Raw genomic sequence first — 17,701 nt, forward strand, 5'->3', positions numbered from 1 at the left:
AATGGATATCTTTGTAACACAAAGTGAACAAGTGAGATCACTGAATTATTAACTAAATGGACTGAATAATCAAGTTACTTCATCACTCCAAGGCCCAAGGTTAAATTTAGATCTGCACAAAGCCTGGTACTTGTGGTTAACATTTTCCAAATTATCATTTCTTCTGGATGGCAATCACCAGCTCATTCAGTGACTCCAGAATGTGCCCAGGAGAGCCGCAGGTCACCACCAACTCACAGTCATGGTGTATAAAAAAGGAATTGTTGAAAGGTGGTGAACAATGCATAAGATCACTCTTAAACCTGTGGGAAAATGAGTGAACTGCCAAAAAGATAAGAAAAGAGAAAGAGGCAAATACTAAAGAGGGTGGGAAACCTATAGGATAGATCATAACAAACTAGCAATACACTAGCAGTCAACTTCAAAAAAACCCCAAAGCATAAAAACTTGCAGTCTTAACCAAAGTCTAGAAAAGGAAAATATTCATGAGAAGGAGTAATATTAATAGAGTTTGATAGGGAAAAGTTAGGCTACCAAAGGAAGAAGGGTGATTTAGTGGTGGTTTGGCATTATAACACTCTGCTTGCCTTCATGTAAGAAAGTATCTCAAACTGCTTTAAGCAAAATGAAATACAAGGGCTGGGGTCTGCTGAGTTTTCACCTTTTTTTTTTTTTTCAACCAGTCTCCTACCAAAATGGGAGCCAGTAAGTCAATAGGTACAGAAGTCTGATAAAAACCCACACCTATTGGATTTTTCCTATCAGGAACACTCCTGTTTTCCTGCAGTAACCTCTTCGCCATTTGGAATTGCATGCCCCTTTCACCTTGTTTTGTTCTATTACTGGGAAGGGATGCTGCTAATGGTAAGCCCCACTCAGGAGTTTAAAAGGGAGCTCTGCTTGCATGTCTGTGATGGAGTTTGCACCAGAAACCTCAGCCAACTCTCACAGTTGTTTAAAGAAAGCCTGGAAAAGATGACATTCAGATTTCAGTTCTTTTGCTCCATTCCTTTTTCCTTATAAGTGGAGGAACAGTCATCACCATAAAAAAAAAAAAATCTAGATCTATAAACTATAGCTACACATCTGATTTCCACTTGTATCAAGCTGTGTTTCTGCCTAGTCTGGTGGCAGCTATTGCCAGTGTTATCTCCCAGCATCTACTTTAACTGTGAGCACAGAAGATACATTCATTTTCTCCTTCACTGAAAGAGAAAAGGGAAATGGCACATTAAACCCACACAAGGAATGCAGAACTTCTTAGGCAACAGACTCACTAATGGAAATCAGGGCTGCAACGTGGGGTGCAGGACTTTTTAAAAAGAGATCTTTCCTCTCCCTTGCTTGTCCCCAGCGTGGGCTCCAAGCCCAGCAAGTGCCATGCCAGGAAGGAGCAGGAGGAGGATGCAGAGATTTCAAGAGAGGTGTAGACATGTTTCCCTCTCAGCCAGAAGAAGGTGGCCATCCTTGGCAGCTCAGCCCTCACTGAGGCTGTGTTGGCACCTCATTCACTGATTTCTGTGGGGTATGTTCCACACAAAGCCTGTCCCTTTCTTTTCATTCCCAGCTTCCCCCCTCCCAACCACTTTGCTGTGAAGAGCAACAGCCTTGTGAGAATCAAGAACAGTTTGGTTTGAAAGGGACCCTTAAGACCACCCAGTGCCACCCCCTGCCATGGGCAGGGACACCTTCCACTGGACCAGGTTTTTCCAGTTTTTCCAGCCTGGCCTTGGACATTTCCAGGGATGGGGCAGCCACAGCTTCTCCGGGAAGTCTGTACCCCTGACTCACCACCCTCTCAGGAAAGAATTTCTTCCTAATATCCAATCTAAATCTCTCCTCTTTCAGTTTGAGAAGACAGAGCACCTGAGCCACACGGGCTGCAAAGGTCACATGAACCCCTTCCAGCATGGCTCTCCAGCACCTCTCCACAGCACAAATCCCACAGACCTCATTAACCCTTTGTCACAGTCTGACCTTCTCCATCCCCGTGCCCCTTCTGGCTGTTTCTGCTCCACAACCCAACCTCCTGCTCTGTCAGAAAGGACTTTTCCATCCCAGGGGAGCAACAGCTTCGTGGTGACTGTTATTATTTGCAAATAATAAGCAGAGACAGCAACAGTTCCCACATTTAGCTAACAGTAAGTAGGTGGTCATGCAGTTAAACAAAATCTGTGAGGAAAGTGTCATATAAGGTGCCATTCCTGACTGAAAAATGGGCCTGTGGCAAGAAAAGGCATTATTTGCAGGAAAAATTATATATATAAATCCATTTAGTTGTCTTTAAATTCAGAGAGCCTCCAGCTCTCTTCTCAGTACTTGTATGTACTCTGGACTTCTCTGAAACAAGTCTTGGTGGCACAGAGGGAGCTGGGTAGCAGCTTCAGCAGCTGTGCTGCTGATGCACTAAGAGGAAGACAAAATTTTATATCCACAAACTCTCAGGCATTAAATTGGTTCCCATTGTCACATGAGCAACTTTTCAGAAAGGGAAGAGGAAAGTGGTTGAACAAAGTCAAAGCAAGTAAATGTTTGCTTAATAAAAAAAAAAATATTTCTAATTGTTACCCCCAGCTGAAAGGATTGTTTATACTTCTAGAATTTGAGGTGTGTTATCCCAGGAACATTGATGAAAATGCATTTTTATCCCATGCAGCTAAAATAATCACTGACTCTAAGGTAGAACCTCCCTCTCTGGTGGCATCAGCAGAATCCAGAGGAACAGAAGAATACACATTCTCTGAAAAGAACCTTACAATCTCCTCACTTCAACTCTTCATCCAGTTGAAGCCTCATTACAGACTGATCTTGAGCTGTTAGTGGGCTCTGTGAGGACATGCCACCCAAATTATACCCAAATGAAATTTTGCCATTATTGTAACACACAACAAAGCAAGATGAGCTTGCTTGCTGCATGAAACCACTGGCATATGGAATCTGCTTTCCCTTCCTTCCCTTTAATTTCACTCTTTCTTACATGCCAGACGACTCTGTCTCACAATTCACCAGATCCCCCCTGCCCAGAAGTATTGTTTCCATCACAAACAGTGCCTGGCAGTTTGGCCAGGGAGAGCAGAGGAACAGGCAGGGTAACAGAGGCAGTGTCAGCTACATAACATTTTGTTTTACTGACTTGAAAACTCCACTGAACATCCCTTACACCTACAAACAGCAAAGAGAAACCAACAGCTGCATTTCTTGACAATTCCCAGTTCCTTTTCTGCTCTGAACAGCAGACATATTATATATACATATAGTAGGAAACAGGGAAGACAAAGCCAGATTTTCAACTGAGGAGTGTTTGGCCAAAATGTGTGAGCTCTGGTTCTCTCCAGCAGAGCTCAGCTCTGATGCCTCCCAGCCTTTTTGTAGCACTTCAACTCCTTGTCCTGGTGCATCTCCATCTCTTTCCCATTTGACAGGAGCTCCTGAGTCCAGGGCAGTGCCTTCTCAAAGCTGTAGCCCCCATAAGTGATCAAAACTTAGCCCCAGCCCTCAGCTTTATTCCATGGTTTACAAAACCTACATGACTCTAATTAGTCAGGATTTGCTCTCCAGTCGGACAGAGCTGCAGGATATTTGCCCTGAATGCCTGCTAGATCACATTACTCCCTCTATTTCACTCTTTGGTGTGTGCTGAGAACCTAAACAGCCTCTGCTCCATCACCCATGAGCAGCTCCAACACAGGTTCCAGGCATGACCAACAGTTCTGTGAAGGGAGCAGTTATCCCAGAAACAGTTTGCTTCACTGTTAGATACAATCCTTATTTCAACTTTGGGAAGATGTGCAGAGCCAGCACCTTGAGCTGGAGGTGCAAACTGCGTTAAGTCACTGCTGAACTTGAAAGTCTGCCTGGCTGCTGGAGCTCTGTGAGGAAACGGCTGGCTTTGGGGCTTCCAATTAAAATATTTACACTTGGGCATGGTCCACTGTGCTGAGCATGAATAACTATACATTCTGGAGAGTGCAACTAACATAAAGGAATGTGGCAGGCCAGCATGGTGCCTGTAGGGTACCTCGTGCTGTGAAACAGCCAAAGCTCACCTGATGTGCCTGTGCTGCTGCCTCTTGGCATCCTCTCCCAGCCTGTTGAGGGATGGCGAGCGGCTCCGGGAGGACGGAGTGTAACTCCCCACAGTTTTTACAGTTCCATTGGGATTATTCTGCATCTGTTGGAGCAGGTGAGGGGAAAGGCTGCGGTGTGAAGAGGCAGAGGAGGAGGCTGACCACTCGGGGAGGTTGTTGATGTTCAGGTTGTTGTCGCTGTTGGAGCGCAGCAGGATCCGGGGGGCTGCCAAGGTGCTGGGAGGCCTCCTCCTCCTGTTGGAGTAGGTGGGAGCCTCCCTAAAGGGCACTGTGCAAAGAGAGACATGGAGGGTGATCTCAGATGATTTCACATCCGTGTGTGTTTAGCACCACATACAACATATGGCATTGTTTCTTCTGCAGAGACAGAAACTCCACCTTTCCAGCAGAGCTGATCAAATTATCTTTAGAACATCATTAAATCAAAAACAACAGAGCAACATGAACCTGTTTGCTGGCTTGCATACACGGTGAGGCAACACCAGTGCCCTGAGCCTGCTGAGCGCTCTGAACTGTGCTCTAGGAAATGGGAAACACCTCATTATTGCCAAGTTTGAGGCTCAGAAAGTTCATTTTCCTGCTGCGTTGTCACATTCAGTCAGAAAGGCACAGAACAGGGCTGCCCAGCAGAATTCCTGCTGCATGGACTTGCAGTTTCCATCCTGCATTCCTGGTACCCAAACTGGTCCAGACCTAAGTTCAAGTTCAGGCCTAACCTGAAATCTGTGAACAGTCACCTTATCCCCATCTTGCAGGTTAAAAATTGAGGACACAGCTTGCTGTCCTGGCAGAACTCTATTACACTGCTGCAATCCCCAGGCATTCCCCTCTTTCTAATCCTGGCATCCCTACCACATCCATTACTATGGTATATAGAGCATATTACCCCAGGGTAATACACTGGCTCCGTCACATGCCACATCCCAGGGGGAACACCAGGATATCCAAAAGCTCCAAGAAACTCCTTAACGGAAGAGCCACAACACAAAACAAAGCCAGGGCGACACAAATCTCACTCAGAGCAGAGGGTCCAGCCCCCCACGCGTGCTCCTGGTTCACACGAGCATTCACACCATTTTCCACATAGTTTGTCAGTTTGTCCCAAGTGCAAATCAGAAGGCAAATTCCCTCATAAAAAAGCACCCACTTATCAGCAGATGGGACAGAATTTCCTGCCCTGTCATAAAGGAATTGACCCCAAAACCTCATGCTGGCCCTGATCCCCATTATTGCAACTGCCCTCATTAATTTCTCTCGGTGGAGCTCATGAGGGTCACAGGACCTGAGCCAAAGTGCACAGATTTACATCCAAAAAGTCACAGTGGCATAACTAACAAAATGCATCCAGGCACTGCTGCTGAGGGCTTCACTGAGCTGTTGTAATTCTCAAAGAAAAAAATCATATGTAAATTGGGAAAGAAGACCCACAAAATATCATCCTTCATGTCTAAAGTGCCAGTAAGTGCCATTTATAAAGAGCCAGAAACGTCTACTCATTCAATACCCTTCAAAACCACACAAAAAACCAGAATAAGAATGTCTGTCATACTGTGCAAGTAAATAAATTCACATAAATATGAATATAGATAAGAATCAATCTGTCCTGCCTTGAAATAGAGCCTTTAATTGAGAGAACAAAGCAAAATTTAAGGTTTCAGTGCAAAACTGAGAGCATATTTATAGCATAAAATAGAGATGGAACTGTGAGTAAAAGAATGGTTTGAATCATTTTCACCAGAGTCAATTTATGATTACAGTTTATCAATTACAATTCTGAATATTTTACAATAACATCCTTTGTATTTCCAGTGAGCTGAAACTTCCTGTAGTAAACAACTCAACAACATCTGAACAATCAAACACGGGAACAACATGCACAGAAAGGGCTTCAATTATTCCCATGCTTCCTTTGAAATAAGGGAAATAGCCTTTAAAAGCTTTAAATGGAAGACAGCACACAAGTCCAATGTTTATGCAAGAAACTAGAAGAAACTCTGGATAATTTTCCTGACATTTCAAGTTTTTTCCCATTCCATATTTCTTTAAGGTTTCAAAGCAGCTGAGGGTGTCATGAGAGCACCTTGGTGCTTCAGGTGTCACAGTGAAAGACCCAGTTAGTGTTAACTTACAGCAAACTCACAGCATTTATCTCCAAAACTGGCACATACAGACCCCTAGGTCGATGTGTGGGGCAGAGATGCAACATTTCTACATTCCTTTACTTCTGACATTTGGAATAAAACTCCAGAAAGCACTGCATTGAAGGTGGGGATCTTTCCCAGGTACAACAAAGCAGAATTCAGTCAAGGGGAAAACACAAAAACTGAGTACAGGGGATGTTTGGCACACTCAGGTTTGCTACCAAAAGCTCCCATGCTGTTCCCCCAGGTCACCAAAGTTTGCCTTGGATTGAGTAAAAATTGGATCTGACCTTTAGGTTTCAATTTCTCATTAAGCTGAAAGCAGCCTGCCCAGCCCTTCCTGCCACAGGCTGAGAAAACAAAATCCTGCCAGTGTTTTGGGGATGTTTACTGGGACTCTGGAGAGGCTGGTGGAGTCCCTGCTGGTGGCAGGGGGAGGGAGGACAAGGACAGGGTGCCGGGGCACGGTGACAGCACGGACACAGAGCTGCAGGGCACATCTGTACTGACAGACTGGAGAAACCGCCCTCCAGGCACCAGAGGAAAGGAAATCTTCTTCCCTTACACACCTCAGGAGCATTTTACAAGCCCATTTAAGAGTTTAGCTTTTGTTTTGCTATTAATGTTCTATTCTTGAGGAGAGAACTATGAGCAAAATTAGCCTTTACTACAGGAAATAAACAGGGAAGGGGACAACTAATTACACCAATTGATGTGTGTCTAACACAAATCTTTTATAGAAAGAGTTAAAAATAAGCATTTCTGTGCCTGAAGTGATTAATATTCCACCCAACTGTTTCTTTTCCCCAGCAATCTGCAAACTGTAAGTGGGTGGGTATTTTTTTAGCTGCTTCTTATCAGCATTATTTATATTATTTTCACAATTAAAAAACAGAACTACAACAAAAAATGATTAAATGCAAATGTCCATGCTTTAGTCCCTGTTGGACTCTGCTTTCCCCTATTATTTCACCACGTTTCAGAACTGCAAGAATAACTGTGGCAAAACTTGTTTGGGAAAAACACTTAATATAAAATGACATGAAAATGCCTGAACCAATTCCATGCCCCAAAAGTTTAAATTTATCATCCCTAAAAGCATACTTGAAAGTACCACATAATCCTTCCTCCAGCTCTCTGAATTCTATTCCTGGCACTTCATACATCTGAAGGTGCAATTCAGCACCATTCACTGACAAAATTCACCTAGGAAAATCCTTCCATGTCTCCAAATGCATTTCTTAGGGAGCAAAAACATTTTTATAACTACTTGATTCTTCAGAGAAAATCCTAAAAGGAATAAAGTAACATCCAGCTTTAATAACCACTTGCCTAAACGGACTATCTAACATCAAATAATTCTAAAAAGAAATCGCAGGAATTGATTAACTATAGAGTCACTAAGCTCATCATATTAAATGTACACAAGAAAACACCAGTCTGAAACATCAAAGTGTTCTGCTTTCATCGCTTACCTTCTTTCTTTGTGAAGGCATTTAACAAAGACTTCATTTTCCCTTTTTACTTTAGCAGCAATCCCCTCATTATATAACCTTTGCAGGCAAGAAAGAGGCAAAAAAAGATTTAAAAAAATAAAAAATAATAATATTTAAAAAAAAAACCACCAACAATCAAGCTACCCAATTTCTATGTGTTCAGGCTGGCTGCACCCTGACATAAGCAGCAGGTTTCTGGGCACTGTGGAATTGCGAGCATAGCTGGGCATGCAGTACCCAGCGTTCTGGTGACAAAGCCCACCCCACATTCTGTCTGTCAGCTGGGAGCCAACTGTGCACAGACTGGAGCTGCTCAAAAAAAAAAAAAAAAAAAAAAAAAAAGGGAAGAAGAAAAAAAAAAAAAAGCAAAGCGCTCCTGCTATCTCTCGCAGCTCGCATTAGTCATGTGAACCTGCCGCCGCCACAGCCCCGCAGAGCAGACGCTGCTCCCGCTCCCCAGCCCCAGCCCGCCGGCTGCGGGAGCGCCTGGGACCGGGAGCTGCGGGGCCCCGGCGGCCGCACGTTCCCCGTTCCAGGCGGGAGAGGGGCTGGAGCAGCTGGGGCCGGGCACGGGAAAGCCCGGCCAGGGCTGGGAGCTGCCGGGGACCTGCCTTTCGCTCTCAACTTGCACAGCTGCCTCTCGGTGCTCAGAGCATCCCACTGTTTATTCGCTTGTTGCTATTTATGTGCTTGTTGCTGTTTACTCACTTTTTGCTATTTATTTCCTTTTCCCTATCTGTTTCCTTTTCACTATTTCTTTTTCCCCATCGGTTTCCCCTTCTGCTCTTCACTTTTTGTTATTTATTCCCTTTCCCCTAATTATTTATTTATTTCTTCCAAAGGACCAGTCTGAGGAGAAGCACCAATCGCCCCAAGCTTCACACAATGACCACGTTAAGCATGGAGCCAGACCTGCCACTACACAGAATCTCTCACCTATATTCCTGTATTCCAGTTTGAAACAGAGGGGATGATACAAGCACAATTATTCTCCCCTCCCCTTCCATCGCGCTGGAATAAAAGAGAATTTCTTTTTGGACGGAGTAAGAATACCAAAAAAAAAAAAGAGGGAAAGCTTATTTGGTAACTTCGATGCAGATGCTAGGAAATACAAGATATAACCAGAGAAGTTTGGAAAATCCTAATTCTGAATGAAAAAGAAACCCAGGGATAACTATGCTTGGCAGTGCAAACATGCTTCCAGAGGAAGAGCAGATAACTGAAACAGGCATATAGGAAGGAGGGGGAGGTGCTAAAAATCACAAAAATTTTAAGCAGATCTACTTAAATCTATGATGCAAAGATTCCAAAGGATAGGAAATTCATGGTCTAATGAAAAAGAGCAACCTACATTAAAAAATTGTCTTCTAGTAATATAAACTATATAACAGGTAATAAATATTTATTCCATTTAGGGCTTCTTCACTGATCACTAATGCATCTATTTGGAAAATCAAGGGGTTTCTTACTGAGAAAACTGCTTCAAGAAAGATAGAAAATAAATTACCTAAATGGATTTAATATCTGTGTGCATAGTGATCTCACAGCTAACATAGAAATGAAAAGAATTAGTAAGCATAAATAAATTGAACAGTTTAAACCTAATTTAACATCACAGTGTTTAATTTACAAAGAGAAGAATATTTCCCTAATATAATTTTACATTTGGTTCATTTTATTTTTGAAAGCAACTATCCTTAGCAGGTGGAAGTCTTACCAGAGGAAATGGACACAGCACATGTGCAGGATTACACATCTTTATTTGACAGGAAAAAAACCTTCTTCATGACTTCTAATATATGCAAGGCTTCCTAAAGAATAACTTTGAACTTTAATTCATTAACTTATAAATATGTGCATTAATTAGCTCCACAGAAGAATCAATATAATTTCCAGAACAAGAACTGCTCCACCAGGGCTGTGCCACTAATTTGAATTATAACCCTGAGTGGGTTCCATTTTCTAATATCTTCATCCAATCCCCTGATTATATTTGGAGCTGCAAAACACAAAGGAACTAGGAGTGTTAATGGAACCCTTAAACTGCTTTTTCCTTTCTCTGGGTGTCAGTGGTGGAAAGCAGTGACAGCGCAGGCCCCCAAGGACAGGAATTAGGCCAGGGAAGGGTTAACTCAATCCTGCTCATTCCTATCTGTTCATATACAGTAAAATAAAAACAGACAGGCAACTGTAGTCAATCAAAATCAATCCCAGGGGGGATTTTTATTAGATTCTCACCAGAGCTGTAACATTTCATCATCTGGAGGTTTCTAATCAGTGTTATAAAAACATCCAAAATATGAAAGTCACTTGAATTTATTAAGTTTTCTGGAAATGGTGGGAACTCTTTCAGACCTACACCATCAGAGAGAGATCACCTGATGAGTGATCATTTTATTCCATTTAACTGTCTGTCTTTCCCCCAACGTGGGAAATGTAATTTCTTCCTACATGGCAGAGCCTCCTGCAATAACCACTATTGTACAATGGGAAAATGTGACAATCAAGGAAGTCAGTGAACACTTGCAGCTGCAGTTTTTGAGCTTCTCTCATTTTCACTAATAGCTTATTAGAATTTGTTATTTTAACAGAAGTCCCAAATTCTGCGGTGCTGGCAAATTAAAAAAGAAAATATTCCAGCAGCTTCCACTCCTTCCTGAAAGACTTTTCTGCCTCACAACAGTAGCCTCGGTATTATCACCTCAGGACAAAAACTTAATAATTTGACTGTGCCTATACCCAAGCATAATATAACCCACAAGCCATTAGCATCCTTAATCTAAAAATCATGAGGAACCTTCCAAATAGAAGTGAGGTAAACCCTCATTTCCCTGCTCCTTTGGTAGGTGCTCAGAAAAATGTGTGGGAGCTCTGCATGGGGACATTTCTGAGAGAAAAAAGCCACTTAAACCGAAACTAAACATGGGTTCTCAGGTTAATTTTGATGAACTTTTCTTGTGCATTTCTAACACCAGTTTTTATGGGTGTTTAAATCCATAACCCCCTTTAGAAATCTATGAAAAATCAGTGCCTTACACATTCTTGAGGATCTATTTTTAGGTACTTAGATGCCCAATGTCTTATTTAATCATCTCTCCAACACACCTTGAGGGTCCAAGGCTTCTTAGATAATGGTCAGGCACAGCTATGATTGCCATGATTTATTCTTTCCTGATTTTGTCTATTTTGGAACTCCTATCAGAAAAATCCCTCTAGCTGGTACATACATATAGGTTCTTGTTAAAAATTCAGTCCTTAGCATATAGAAATGCATTTCTCTGCACCATAAAACAGGCTTCCCGTATGCTAAGCCACCAAATGGAGAGTTAGACAAGAAAAGAGAGATTCAAATATAGACTGCAAAGAACATAAAGGCTCTTGGGAGAAAAAAAAAACACCCAACCTAGGCTGCTACAGTGCTTCTAGATGACTGACTTATTTCAGAAAGCCACAAGGTGGTCATGAACCCAGGCAGGGGTGACAGATTCAGAAGGACTCCACCTCAGAGCAACAACTGAACTGATTTTATAAAGCGAAGGGTTAGGGCTTCTTTTTATTTTTCTGAATAAAAAAAATCTGTGGAGTTTGCTCAGGGAGCTGCAGTTAAAGCAGCACAGAGAGAGAAGCATCTGAGCCCACTGAAATGCTGCTGGGAGAGCCCAGCCTGGGCCGACCTGCTGTTATATCTCTGTCAGCAGCATCTTAGCACCCAGCTATCCCTGGTATCAACCAGCTCTTGGCAGTAGCCTTGGGGCACTCAGCCTGAGCTCAGGGGTGGAACAGGGGCAGGAGACTGTGAGTAGGAAAGGACAGCAGAGGGATGGCTCAGGAACAGATGGCAGGAGTTATCAATTAGAAAAAAAGCAAAAAATAGCAGTGGGAGTTGCACAGCCATGTGCCAGACACCCCTTCCGTCACCGCCGTTCCAGGCTGTGCTCGCTGTGACAAGGGCCAAGGAACCCAGAACCTGCCCAGAACTTCCTGGAAAACCAACAACAAGGACTTGGAAAGGCTCTGGGCTCAGGCACAGCTCTTTGGATGGTTTAATCAGAGGCAATTTCTCGCACAGTGGAGAGATCTGGCCACAGAATTCTGCAGAAAACACTTTAGTCATTTTAATAACAAAGCAAAGGAAGCGTATGTGTTTGACGGCACATCCCAAATTAATTTAAAAGTTGATGAATCCACAGTTGCCACACATAAATTACATTAAAATCACAGGAAGTGAAAATCAATCCTTTTTTTCTTTTTTTTTTTTTTTTGCCATATTCACATGATTATAAATTAGCCCTCACTAAGATTACAGCAGCAATGCAAGGAAAGCACTCAAAGAGCTGCATGTGCTGAGAAGGGAGACCAGTTCACCTCAGGGCTTTACTTGCTCACATATCAAGGAGACACAGAGGATCTTCTGGTTAGATTACATTCAAAAATTGCTAAGTATTGCTTCAAAACTTGCTACATGTCAGAGCAAATGTCTGACATCTCTCTGAGAGGTTGAAAGGTACTAAGTGGAGAAATTATGATCCAGAAGAGTTTGAATATGATTCAAAAAGAAAAATTAGCAGGCTCAATGTGGCAATACTTGCAAATATGTGAAGCTCTGCCTGCAGCAATACAGATACATAGATCAGAATTTACCTGAGAATTGAGATAAAACCTCTGTCCCCAAGGATGAGAGATGGCTTTGTGTGAGGAATCTGGGTCAGGGGTGCAGAGAGAAGTGAACAACAGAAGGTTAAAAGGTGGGGAAATGAAATCCTCCAATTCTCTGGGAAAGGCTGGAATCGGGGAGGAAACAATGGTCAATAACAAGGGAAAAGTCTTGCAAGTAGCAGCTTGAAGAGAGAGAGAAAAGCAAAAGCAGTGACAGAAAGCTCTGATAGCTGAAGGGGAATTTAAAAACATGATTGAAATCTATCAGCAATGTGGAAGCAAGCAGCCAATCTGAATAAAATATGACTGGCTGGCTTTCGTTCTAACAGGTATATTGCTATAAAAGAAGAAACTTATCCAAATAAAGCCATGTATTTTCTGTAGTTCTGGAGAACATTCTCCCTGGAATGGGAAGACCAGCTCTGATGAGGCTTTCTCAAGGTTTTATACTCGCAGAGCACTCACAGCCCCTCATTTCTATGATTCCTGTTTGGGTTGACAGTAACATCCACTCTTACGCTGAATAATACAAATAACTACTATAAATATTTGTGCTCCCTGATAACAAAGAGTTTTCTCTGCTGGCCATGAAGACAAGGAAAAATAGAATCTTTTAAAAAATAAATTGTTTTTGTGAACTCTTTCAGAAAAAGGCAATAGGTGATTTGCAGTCAATAAAACACAAAACTACTTGTCGCAATTGATTTCTTTAAATATGAACTGGGCTTATTTCAAGGTGTGTTTTTCATCAGCAAATAGAACTCCTCCAGAGTGGTTCATCTTTACACAGCAGCAAACTCTGAGTAACCAGCTCCTTACAAGTGTCCTTGAAGCAGGAGATGAACAACTTGCAGAGTATTTGGACAGAAGGATCCATTTAGCTCAGACAATCAACTTGAACTGAAGGCAGTCAATTGTGGACCCCTGAAGCTGCATTCTTTTACTTCCAACAAGAAGAGAGAAAATAGGAATCAAATATAATTATATCCCACTACAAATTCTTCTGCTCTCTAAACAAGCTGGTGAAAGGATGGTGCAATTTTCCCCACTAATAACGCACTGGGAAATCTTGTCCTGATGCAGCATTACTCAGAAGGACTGAAGTACACAACAAATTATTTCATTCCTGGCATTATGTATACATTGAGTTGGGAAAAAATATCACTTAACATCAGGGGGCTGTGCATATCCCAACCCAAGTAGTTTATGCTGGGGAAAAAAAATAACAAAGCCATGTCATTCAGAGAGAGTTTCATGGCTGGTGGTGCCTGTAACAAAGACTCTTCCCCTAAATTCATGGGCCTCAGGTGCAGCATTTGAATTTGTGGCTGCAGCCCAATGTCACAGAGGAGAACAAGGACAAATGCAACTATACAAGATACTCAGCAAATCATCTGCACCAATATTGGGTTGCACCACGCATCCTTGTCCTGGTGTTGTACAGAAAACAATCTAATTTTGCCTTGGTGTAACTTTCTTCCTACCAGAAGCTCTGCATGAATTCCTTAAATCATTATGTTGTTCCAGGCTTTATTCAGTGATTTGATTTCACTGCTTTAATCTAAGTGTGAACCTCTTTAGTAAATAGTGGGACAAAGCATCTGTGCTTCCAAAAGTGTTGGTGGATCACGTCAGTTTTATTTAGAATAACACCATTTTCATAACTGAAAAGTGTATATTGCTCTCAATGGGGAAAAGAAAAAAAGATTGGACTCTTGTAGAAGTTTCAAAATATATAACTGGTCAGATGCTAAAGTTCATGCATGAGTGTGAGTGTGCCAAGGCAGGTAGGGCAAGAAAACAGCAAAGAAAGAAACTCATAATATTTTCTTTTAGTTCCAGCTCCTCCTTCTTCTCCAGCTCTTAAATCCTGGTGTGCTTCATTGCCATTTTTCAATCTCATTTCCCCTTCTTCTCATTGCTACAGCTGCCTTTCACTGCTTCCCTCATCAATTCCCTAAGGACAATCTTCCTGCCATCCAGATCCATCAGGAAATAAATGGCATTTAAGAGCATGCCAGCAGAGAGAGAATTTCTAGAAGATACCACATCATGGCAAAGTTACATAAAGTTGGCAACCAAGACAATAGGATGGGGATAGAAGAGGAGCTGGACACAAGAAAACAGGAAGTGGAAGAGGAAGATTCATGGGAGGTTGCAATATTTAAATGCATTAACAACAGTGGAAATACGCCAAAGTTTAATTGTGAAGAGAGGAGGGAACAATCAAGCAGTAAATACAACATTACTGTAAATTTTTACTGGTTTATTGCACTTTGGGGGGAATCCTTTCATGGAGTAAAGAATACAGCATTTTACTGAGGAGACAGAGCTGGGCTTGAGCTGTCAGCAAAGGAACTGAAACTCTGGGAGCTTTTCCCTCTGCTAGCTGGCTTCCCACAGGTACTGCCACTTTTTGATGTATTTAATAACAAAAACCTGCATTGCCACTTTCATTCTCATTTTACAGCAGAGCCCATTTTTATCCTGGCAGAAGCATTGGTAAGCCAGAAACTAAGTACCAAGAGAACTGAATTATTGACTCTGCAGCCTCCCTGAAGCCCAGGAATCTGCAAGAAGTGAGAAGAGAATTTAGGGAAAGAATCCTGGTGGGGGTTGTGGGTGTAGAAAGCAAAAAGCATTTCTGTGATTGTAGATTCTCAAATGTGGAGCTGGTGAGACCCATCATTATGGCACCCCACATTATCCTCAGCACAGTTATTCCCCTCTTACCTAAGTGACTTTGAAGAATTACTCCTCTGCTCTTATTCTCATCATCTCAATTCCAAAATGGACCTAAGAACCAAGTAATTCACGCTGACACTTCTGAGAAAAGGCACATTTGGGTTACCTGAGCAGAGAGTCTCCCACTGCAAACTTCCAGTTGTCTTTTCTGCTAAAGATGGGAGATACACAACAATTCACCCCCCAAAATATCTCCTCTCCTAAATAGGGGATTGCAAGCTCTATCCAAAGTCATGTTATTAAGCAGGATCTTTAAAAGATAAAACCCAATAATTTAAGCTGATAATTGTCTCGCTATCCTTAGCTCCATTTAGACAGTTGGTGTTAAATAGAAACTAAAACATTGCTGACTTATTCATTAAAATAACAGTATTTTAAATTGTATTAGTAGCCTACATTTCTTCATCTCAAAAATAACTGCTAATGAATCATGCTGGTACAACTAAGAAAGGATAAAAAAAGCCTGCATCCGCTGAAGCAGGGGGTTATCTCTGTACAAATATGTAGGTGTTTGCAGCATTTATAATGTTCTCAGTGCTGCATCCCATTGAGAAAGGAAACCTTGCTCATTGAAGGGGTTTTGAGGTGGATTAATGATTTAAGTGATGTCACAATACTCTCCCTACTTCTGCTTCAAGACATCATCACATGTGTTATACAATATTTGAAAATGTTGAGGAAAGACTTCTTTTCCCATCCTGTTTCTTGATGCTTCCAGCAGATTAAATTTCGCCCTGACAGCTGGGTTTAGATTTTATGTAACAAGAACACAAAAAAAGGACTGTTGTTAAATAGGTTAGTAAGTCAGAGCAGGTAAATAAGATCAGTTGAAAGAATAAAGAAGGTGCAGGCTTTAAAACCATCATCAAAAAGTAATTTTATGTATAAACTATTTCAGAAGCAGTGTCATCTATTCTTATGTTCCTGGCATAAATCTGATGTTCATTAATTCAGTGGAAAATGCATGGCTGACATCCAAGACATTACTATGAAAAGAGAAGAGTTCTGGATATTATTTGGCAGTCCCACCCCCGGACATCATGACTACTACAATGAAATTTGACTTCCGTGTTCAAGTTTCAAAATAACTCTGTTTTCTTCCGGACAAGAGTGATGTAAATAGTGCTAATGCACATCCCTTAAAAAGAATAGGATCAGAGAAAGGAGAGGAATTGTATGAATATGAGAACTGCATTGTGTTGCTCTCTCCTAAGTCATGGCATCCCAGATGCAGATTCCTGATGGTTCTGAGTAGCTGCAGAATGTGCGTTTAGGAGAAGGAATCATTCTCACTCTGGTGTCACCTGTCTCACGCTGGTGACACGTGTGTGACTATTCCATGTGTCCAGCAGCACTTCCATTGGAGGAAGGATCATTTGGCATCAGCCACCTAGGATCCAGTCTGTGGCCATCTACAGAAGCACATCTAAATTAAGATGACGACTGCACTCACAAATTCAAGGGCACAATTCAGGCATTAAATATTTCAGGAATAAAACCACATATCTTTATAAACAAAAATAAGTGCGTGAAGAATACACTATGTATCCAGAGAAAAAAGTGGATAGGACAGAAAACATAAAACAGGGTGACATCAAATATGCATTTCAGATATTACATTAGGAAGCTTCAGCTGAGAAGTGAATTCAAATCATTTGCAACATTTTTTGTTTGCTAGAGCCCTAAACCAAAGGAAATACCCAGTCCTCAGCTCCACCAGTGGACACCAGAGACTTTCTCTAGGAACAATCCTGCAGGCATTCCCATCAGCTCTGGCTTCTGAGGAACCACTGCTACAAACAAGAGAGGTGACCACAGAATCCAGGACACCTCTGTTACAGCAGGGGACAGAAACACAGTCAGAGATTATTCTCATCCCCTGTGTCAAGTTCCCCCTGAGGGTCAGGAAAAGCCTGAAGTCATTCCCTCAGCTGGGTGATGACAGGTGGAGGGTGGTAAAACAGAATATATAGAAATTTAAAAGCTGAGGAAAATTTCTATAGAATCCCCTCAAGTAAATTTTCCATAGAGTTCTAACATATCTTTTCTGGCCAAGAATTTGGCAAGAAATTTAGAGATGACTCACCCTAAGACCCCCTGGCTAGGACTTTATGTTGGGAAGGAACATCAAAGATATTATTAGCAGAAAAGGAGAAGAAATAAACGGGGCTCACAGGACACATCTGAGATCAAGAAATAAAGTACAAGTGGAGGTGGAAGGACTGAAAGACAGGAAGAAAATACACCAAAACTCCAGTTTTAAATCTGGGAGGTATAATATGGAGGAGGTTCCAGAGGAGCAAATGAAGATGGGTTGCTGCTGTCAGCTGCTTGGGAATGCCACTGCTCCATGACTCAGGGAATGTCAGCAGCACTCGAGGCGGGAAGGCAGAGTGTGCTGCACGAGGGAGGGAAGTGCAAGCCCTGAAATCTGACTCAGGGTCTGAACACCAGACACCAGTTCAAGGATTAATCAAACCATTCAGCAGCCAAAAGCAATGCAGGAAATAGTGAAGATGCAGGAGTAAGCAGTGATTTACAATTATGTAGGAGACTATGAAAAGGAAAGGCTCTG

General features: G+C 42.0%; 1 protein-coding gene across 3 annotated transcripts in view; it reads right to left on the bottom strand.

Annotated features, from left to right (window-relative positions):
* Nucleotides 1-17,701, bottom strand: part of SHANK2 (SH3 and multiple ankyrin repeat domains 2) — a 249,980-nt gene that overhangs the window by 175,941 nt on the left and 56,338 nt on the right. For 2 of the 3 annotated variants that reach the window (XM_066552106.1, XM_066552105.1), the window contains one exon: nucleotides 4,047-4,356. In XM_066552106.1, coding sequence (XP_066408203.1) covers nucleotides 4,047-4,356 — 310 coding nt within the window. Of the gene's footprint in view, nucleotides 1-4,046; nucleotides 4,357-7,704; nucleotides 7,817-17,701 lie in introns of those variants that run through there. The other variant, XM_066552104.1, reaches the window with a different exon arrangement.

This window comes from Molothrus aeneus, chromosome 6 (assembly GCF_037042795.1).
Source record: "Molothrus aeneus isolate 106 chromosome 6, BPBGC_Maene_1.0, whole genome shotgun sequence".
Classification (NCBI taxonomy): domain Eukaryota; kingdom Metazoa; phylum Chordata; class Aves; order Passeriformes; family Icteridae; genus Molothrus; species Molothrus aeneus.